Source organism: Bison bison, unplaced genomic scaffold, assembly GCF_000754665.1.
Source record: "Bison bison bison isolate TAMUID 2011002044 unplaced genomic scaffold, Bison_UMD1.0 scf7180017864213, whole genome shotgun sequence".
NCBI classification, from domain to species: domain Eukaryota; kingdom Metazoa; phylum Chordata; class Mammalia; order Artiodactyla; family Bovidae; genus Bison; species Bison bison.
In genome coordinates, this window is record NW_011494785.1 from 8,745,294 (window position 1) to 8,753,415 (window position 8,122).

The following is an 8,122-nucleotide window of genomic DNA, read 5'->3' on the forward strand; positions in this document are numbered from 1 at the left end:
GCTTTCAGCAGTGCACACAAGTTCCAATTTCTCTACATTCTTGTCAACAATTATTTCCTGTTTTTCTTTTTTAATAGTAGCCATCCAAATGGGTTTGAAGTATCATGTCTTCCTTTGTTTTTAGTTGATTGTTTTGTGCTGACACATTTTGATCTCTTTATCTTTTTTTGCTGTATATTCTGTATATTGTATTTATCACAGGGATTATGTATAACATCTGAAGTTATGACAGTCTATCTTAAATTGATACTAATTTAGCTCCAATAATGGTAATAAAGACTTCAGTAAAAACTCTCAGTTAAAATACTCTACTCCATTAAGCTCTACTTCACTCATTTTATGTTATTGATGACACAGTTATATCTTTACATATTGCATACCCATTGACATAGATTTGTAATTATTTCTATGCATTTGTCTTTTAAATCCTATGGAAAATAAAAAGTGGAGTTACAAATCAAAATTTCAATAGTATTTTTTATATTTGTTCATAATTCACCTTTACCAGAAAATTTTACATTTTATATGATTTCAAGTTATTGTATAACACTCTTTCATTTCAACTTGAAGGGCTCCCATTTGCACTTCATGTAGAGCAGTTATAGTGTTAATGAATTTTCTCAGCTCTTGTTTGTCTCATTCACACACAAAATGTGTTAGTCGCTCAGTCGTGTCTGACTCTTTGCAACCCCATGGGCGGTAGCCCACCAAGGCTCCTCTGTCCATGGAACAGGACACTGAAGCCGAAACTCCAATACTTTGGCCACCTGATGTGAAGAACTGACTCACTGGAAAAGACCCTGATGCTGGGAAAGACTGAAGGCAGGAGAAGGGGATGACAGAGGATGAGATGGTTGGATGGTATCAATGACTCCATGGACATGAGTTTAAGCAAGCTCCAGGAATTGGTGATAGACAGGGAAGCCTGGCGTGCTGCAGTCCATGGGGTCGCAAAGAGTCGGACACGACTGAGCAACTGAACTGAACTGTTAAGGATTTGATTTCTAGAACTTTATTATTTTTTTCTTTTTCTATAATCTACCAGAGTTGAGTCAGTTTGATATTCTTTAAGAGCTTTACAGTACACTAGTTTGACTTTTTTGTATCATTTTAAAAGTTTTGTTTTACTTTATCTGATATTAATATTATTAATGAAATTGACTATGTGTGCTTACACGTTGAGTTGCTTCAGTTGTTTCTGGCTCTTACAACCTTATGGACTGTAGCCCGCAGGCCCTCTGTCCATGGAATTCTCCAGGCAAGAATACTGGAGTGGTTGCCATGCCCTCCTCCCTTGGATCTTACCAACCCAGGGATTGAACCAGCCTGTCTTATGTCTCCTGCATCGGCAAGCAGGTTCTTTACCACTAGCACCACCTGGGAAGCCCCAAATTGACTATACAATGTCACAAAAAAGCTAAACAAAACAAAACGAAAAACACAGACCCTCGGTGGTGGTTAATGTAATGTAGCTGCTACATTTATGGATTCAGGTGGGAATTGTATAGGCAGTGCTCTTCTTTGTTGGGTTTGCTGGCGTGTTTGGCTTTTAATTGGGTGTCAATCAACTAGGGAGACTAATACAACTTAGCTCTTTTACACCTGTCTCTCCTTTTCTAGCAGGCCAGACCTGGGATATTCTCACTGTGATGGCAGAAATGTGGGATGCCCAGCTCTAACGTGCAAGCCCACTTCAGCATCTGTTTGCATTACATCACCAAGGCCCTATTTTCCAATATTACAAGCTGTAATACTTGTACCCATATCAAAAATTGGGGCAAGTCACCCCACTTATGATGGGAGAATACCTCAGAGTTACAAGCCGCATGGCATAGATTCAGGAAACAGTGAGGTATTGGAGCCATGATTGCATCTAATATATCAACCTAGTTTGTCTTTATTTTACTTGTGTAGAATATACCTACCTATCCATTTATTTAAAATTTCCTGTGCACTTCTTTGGAGAAGGCAATGGCACCCCACTCCAGTACTCTTGCCTGGAAAATCCCATGGATGGAGGAGCCTGGTAGGCTGCAGTCCATGGGGTCCCTGAGGGTCAGACACGACTGAGCAACTTCACTTTCACTTTTCACTTTGATGCATTGGAGAAGGAAATGGCAACCCACTCCAGTGTTCTTGCCTGGAGACTCCCAGGGACGGGGGAGCCTGGTGGGCTGCTGTCTATGGGGTCACACAGAGTCGAACACGACTGAAGCGACTTAGCAGCAGCAGCAGCAGCAGCAGTGCACTTCTTTATTTTGTAGCTAAGTTTCTTTTTTATGAAGCTGATTTTTTTTTAATAGGAAGACGTTATTACAGTTACAATACTTTGTTTTGTGTAAGTTTATCATTTTGTGCTTTCTACTTTCTATATTTTTCATTTTCTTTGTATCTTTTGTATATATACACGTTTCATATGTTTTAGTGTGTAGAGTTATGTCTATTGTTTTACATAGTATAATGGTTAACTGTTAAGGTAATCGATATTTTTTAAAACCCATACTTATCTATTTATTAACATTTTTTAAATTGACATATTCTGAATCCCCCAGTTAAGGAATTTTCATACCACTTTATCTATACCCCTTTTAACCTAAATTTCCATCTTATATTAGTATACGTTGAGGCTTCCCTGGGGCTCACACAGTAAAGAATTTTCCTGCATTGCAGGAGACCCACATTCAATCCCTGGGTCAAGAAGATCCCCTCAAGAGAAGGCTTCCTACTCCAATTTTCTTGCCTACAGAATTCCATGGAAAGAGGAACCATCTTATTAGTATATATTGACTTATACTAAACATTCTTGTTAAACATTTGAATAAGAATAATTTCTGATATTGCATTTATGTTTTACTCAGTTTTACACTGTTTACACTTATATTGGTATCTAACTTGTTTCTATGCTCACTTTTTTTTTTTTTTTTTACTGTGAGTTTCTATGGATTTTGTCTTCAATAAAGCTCTCACTTATTTAATAGTGATGATGTCAGGAACTTTACTTAGTCAACTTTGGGTGGTGTACTTTAGGAAAAATATAAAATTATTGGGCCACAAACTTTTGTACTTGTAGTCTTCATTTATTACACTTTTATATGTCTGATGTATTATTTTGGAAGACAAATATGAAGTCATCGTAAATTCATTCTTCTATCTGCAACCTGGATTTTCTGCCTTAATATCTTTAGGATATTTTTATTTTTCATTGAAACCAGAACTGATTCTAGGAGGTCTCTTAGTGAGAGTGATGAACTGAATTTCTCCAGATACTGGTGAACCTTTTTCAGTTTGTATACCCTGGTGTGAAGTTATTTCCTTAATTGGTTTAACTGCTACCCCCTCTCTCCTCATTTCCTCCCTACCTGCCAAGGGAATAATGATTTTTAATTTGAATCTTTATTTTCTATCCCATATCTATGTTTACCTTCATAATTTAAATATCTTTTCTCCTTCATTTCTTACTATATATAAGGTGAGATTTTCATGTTTTTGCATCTGTAAAATGAATTTTTATTCTGCAATTGCATTTTTCCTTTTTGTGAATTGGAGTATATTTTTATTCCATTTTAACCTTAAGCTATTGTTTTTGACTCAATAAATTTTCTCTTAATACCCTCCTGTTTTTGAGATGTGTTTTTTCCTTGCATTCTAATGGAGTTCTAAAGAGTTTCCTGCAATTACTTCTGCATTTGGTAATAGACAATAGACTTTTCTGTTGTTTGTTATAGGTGATTTCTTTCCCTTATTTCATCACAGGGATTGTGTTTATTCATTTCTCATTCCAGGGCCAGGTAAAATCTACCTTGGCTTTTAGTGGGCCAGCAGTTTGGATATATCAATTGCATTTTGACTTCTCAGAGTTCCAGCTGGTGGGAAGGTGGATAAGCACAATTGTCTACCCTATTTGTACTCTGTTAAGCATTGATATTGCCTTGAGGTTTAATTTATTCCTCCTCTCCACTTCCTCATTCCTTTGTACTTAGAACAAATGAAGTATCAAAGTTTTTCACTTGTCCAAGTGTCTCTCAGCTGTTAATCTGGGAATTCAATTTCACTTCCTTCCTTCTTTGTCTCCTTCTGAATAATTATAATATCACATATATAATTTCCCAACTAGAATGATTGCAACTAGTGCATATTATTATGTATTTTCCGAATATATTTGCATATAAATAGATGTATAGTTTTAAATGTGTGTTTATATATGTTAAATAGATACTTATATTTATCAAATACATATAAATGTATGTAATGACTTGAGCACATTATTTCTGGGCCTTTAAATTACCTCTATTTCTCCAATATTCAAATAATGTATATTCATTTTTTATGTATTTTCAGACTATTTTCTTGGTGTAAATTCTTAGAAGTGTAATTACTGCATAAACTTTACTAACACTTTTGTGATTTTTGCTATGTATTGACAAATTTTTTCCCAACTCTTCTTACCAAGTTAAATTTTCAGAAGTAGTACAAGCATATGCTGTCATTAAAAAATATTTTGAGATTGTATCCTCATTTTAAAAAAATTACAATTCTTAAAAACTATGAAAAGAAAAAACAGCCATGTTTCACTGCCTAGTAATGACCATTGCTTTGGTTTGGCTTAGATATTTCATTTTCTGCTCTGCTTTCATCTAGGATGGATGGCTGGGTAGATATGTAGGTATATAGATGATAGATAGATAGATAGGATGCACACATTGATGAAATTACATATGATGATAACTAAGGTGTTTTAAATTTTTGTGTGAATATGCATAACCCTATAATTAATATATTTATATTTAACACAGTGCTCATTTCATTAGTGTAACTCTAGGCAAGAAAATCAAGAAGACTAAATATTTTTAATATTTTGTATGTGTGGTATACACATACACACATATACAATTTCAAAATGAAGTATCAACTTTTGCTCTGAGCATCCATATATATGAATCTTTGTTACGTTTACCCTTATAAGTATTACATATTAAAATTATTTTTTCATTGTGTTTAATTTGATAGGAAGAAATTGATATATTTTTGTTTTTATTTGATCACTAGTCAGATAAAATATATTTTTTCCTAATGCTTATTATCTATATCTTGATATTCTTCTGCAAAATTGTTAAAGTTCATATCAACTTGTGGACTTTTATTGCTGTGTATAACACTTTCCTTATTAACAATATTAATGATTTCAATCACATCATTGCTATTTTGTACTGATAAAACTAATTCTTAATTTTTAACCAGCCACATTCATTTCTATATTTTATTGTAAATTTTGAATACATCTAGTTCAAAAAGTCTACTTAAGTAATCAATGAATTACTTTCAACATTGCAGTTGCTCAGTATATTATGTTAAACTGCTAATAAAATAAAATCCTCCACACCCTCCAAGTTCAAGTATTTCCTTTGCAGCAGTGACAAGAATAGAATCAAATAAATACTATCTCAATACTTAGCTTGACTGACTTTTTTTTTTTTTAATTTCAGAGAATAAGGCACCATGCCTTGAATTCTCTCATCTAAGTTTAAAGGATTCCTTCAGAGATCTGTTTAATCCCCAAATGGAGATATCTTTGATGTTGTATACAAGGAAGAACCCGACTTGTGCTGAATCACTGTTTGAGAAGAATGACTCACTTAACATTAATTTCAACACAAGCAAGAAAGCAGTCTGGCTGATTCATGGGTACAGACCACTGGGCTCCACTCCTTCATGGCTTCAGAACTTTGTCAGGATTTTGTTGAACCAAGATGATATGAATATAATTGTAGTAGACTGGAACCGAGGAGCTACAACTTTTCTTTACGTTAGGGCAGTTAAAAATACCAGGAAAGTTGCTGTCAGTTTGAGTAGGTACATTCAGAATCTTTTGGTAAGTCTGGAATTTTATGGGTTGTATATGTTATATAATAAATGGTGGTTTTATAATACTACAAAAAGGTGATAAAGTAAATACTATTTCCTTTAAGACTTTGTTAATCAAGAATTACTGCACAAGTGTGAAGAATTACTGTGTTGATGTGCTTCACATATGCAGCCATGATTCTTTTGTGTTAATGGATAATTCTATACCTAGACATGGCCTATCTTATTTTTTAAAGTTATCTTAAAGACTCAATTATCATATTTTATCTTAAAATATTTCAAGATTTTTGTTTTTTTAAATTCTGCCTATGCTGACTTCAGGATTAGTGGGTGATTTTATGTGGAGAGAGGAAATAAACTATTTAATCATTAGACTTTTTCGATATATTTTCTAAGATATGTCTAAAATGACAAAGTGTACATTGGTCAAAATGAGAAACAACTTGAAGAGTAGCATACTTTTGCCACCTTGGAAGCAGGTCTCAGTTCCTTTTAGGCTTATCCAGTTTCAATGAAGTCCGGTTAAATAATTTCAGGCCAGTTCTAGGTCCACCTGTGTTTCAAATGATCTTTAAGTCAGTGTATATAGAGATCTAGAGATCTATGTCTTTTCTAGAGAGAGGTCATAGTAATGGTGCTCGAGAGAAAGAAAGGTGATAAAAGACTCGGGGTCATTCTTGAGCTTGAAATCCACCTTCGAGTTGTGTTATGCTGAACTTCCAAGCCTCTGCTGAAATTCAGCAAGCATCATAGATCCAAGAAACAGTTGTACATAGTTGTTAGAAGTCAGACTAGAGGGATTGAAAGACCACCAAATCCACACTGTCAGTGTGAGTCTGAGCAATAGCTTAACCATTCTGCCTCGTTTCTGTCTATTCATTTGGGATAACAAAACTTTATAACAATATTTTATTTAAGTGTTATGGGAAATTAATTCTTAACCAGTGTTTGTTATGTAATAACCATTGAATGAAATCAGCTATCATTATTATTTTTACATCCACAAATTTGGACAAAACCAAACCATCCCTCTGGAAACAGAGGGCTATTGATTCACTTGTTCTTATTGATAGCCTGAAAATTGCATAAGTAATTTTTCCTTTTTGCAGTGGTCTTTTCTATACTTAATACATATGTACGTCAAAGTGTGGAACTTGTGAATATTAAATACAGAAGTTTAGGAAAAGTCTAATGTTAGATAAATTTCTAACAGTGCTTTTCCTTGCAATGGCTCCATATTAATAATGAAGGATGAAAAATTCAGTAGCACTATAGTTGAGAGTGATACTCCCTGGAGGTTGCAGGTACTGGTCTGAGAAATTTTGAAGAAAATTATCACCCCATGCCTGGGAAATCAGAATCTAGTTTCTCCTTAGAATAAATATTCCACATCTTTCTATCAGCCATCAGATGTGTGACTGTGTAGACTGGACCATGACCTGCTTCCTGAGAGTGTAAGAGAATATAATAAGAGAAATTCTCCCTTGTTTAAGCTCCTAATGTTACCATACCCGTGATCAAAACTTGGGCTTTGAAAATTTGACTCCATTGCTCTCCAGCAGGAGGGAGGAGGCAGGTGGGCTGCACAGAGTCTATGGGGTCGCACAGAGTTGGACACGACTGAAGCAACTTAGTAGCAGCAGCAGCTCTCCAGCTTGTAATCAGGAGAAGTCACTTAAAATCCCTGCATCTCATTTTATCATCTCTAAAATAAGGGTGGATATTCACATTGTTCAGTCTTCCTCAAGTTTGGACACAATTTACAGATAAAACAAGGAGGCAGGTTAGGTTATATTTTGAAGTTAAACAGACCTGGACTTGAAATCTATCTTTTTCCCTTATAGTAATAAGTATATATGACTTTGGGCAATTCACTCTAAAACCATATTTATTAAGCATTTAATAGGTGCTAGGGAAAGTTTTAGGCAATGGATAAAAATAAATAGCTTATAGGACTTTGTGAATATTAAATATGAGATTTATATAGCACTTATCAAGGTCACTAGCACAAAGTATCCAAATATGTTTTATTTTTATTATTACAAAATAATTAAATATATTGTTTTACATATGCTTTTCTAGATAAAAATTTAATGGTATTAATATGTAAATAAAAATCAGATATTTTATTTAAAAAGTTGAACGAAGATATAGTTGTTTAAAATTATAAAATTGTATTCCCTGTCTCCCAGAAGTGGTCTAAACCAGAAAAAATAATGATTTTTAGAACACTGATGCAACGAGGCATAATTTATGACTT

The 8,122-nt window shown here is 34.1% G+C and overlaps 1 protein-coding gene across 1 annotated transcript in view; it reads left to right on the forward strand.

Annotated features, from left to right (window-relative positions):
* The window catches only part of LIPI (lipase, member I), a 23,148-nt gene extending 16,912 nt beyond the window's left edge, over positions 1 to 6,236 (forward strand). Inside the window, exon 2 of the mRNA XM_010845145.1 lies at positions 5,484 to 6,236. Within this exon, the coding sequence (XP_010843447.1) occupies positions 5,484 to 5,941 (458 nt within the window). The 3' untranslated portion in view covers positions 5,942 to 6,236. The remainder of the gene's footprint in view (positions 1 to 5,483) is intronic.
* The last annotated feature ends 1,886 nt before the right edge of the window (positions 6,237 to 8,122 follow it).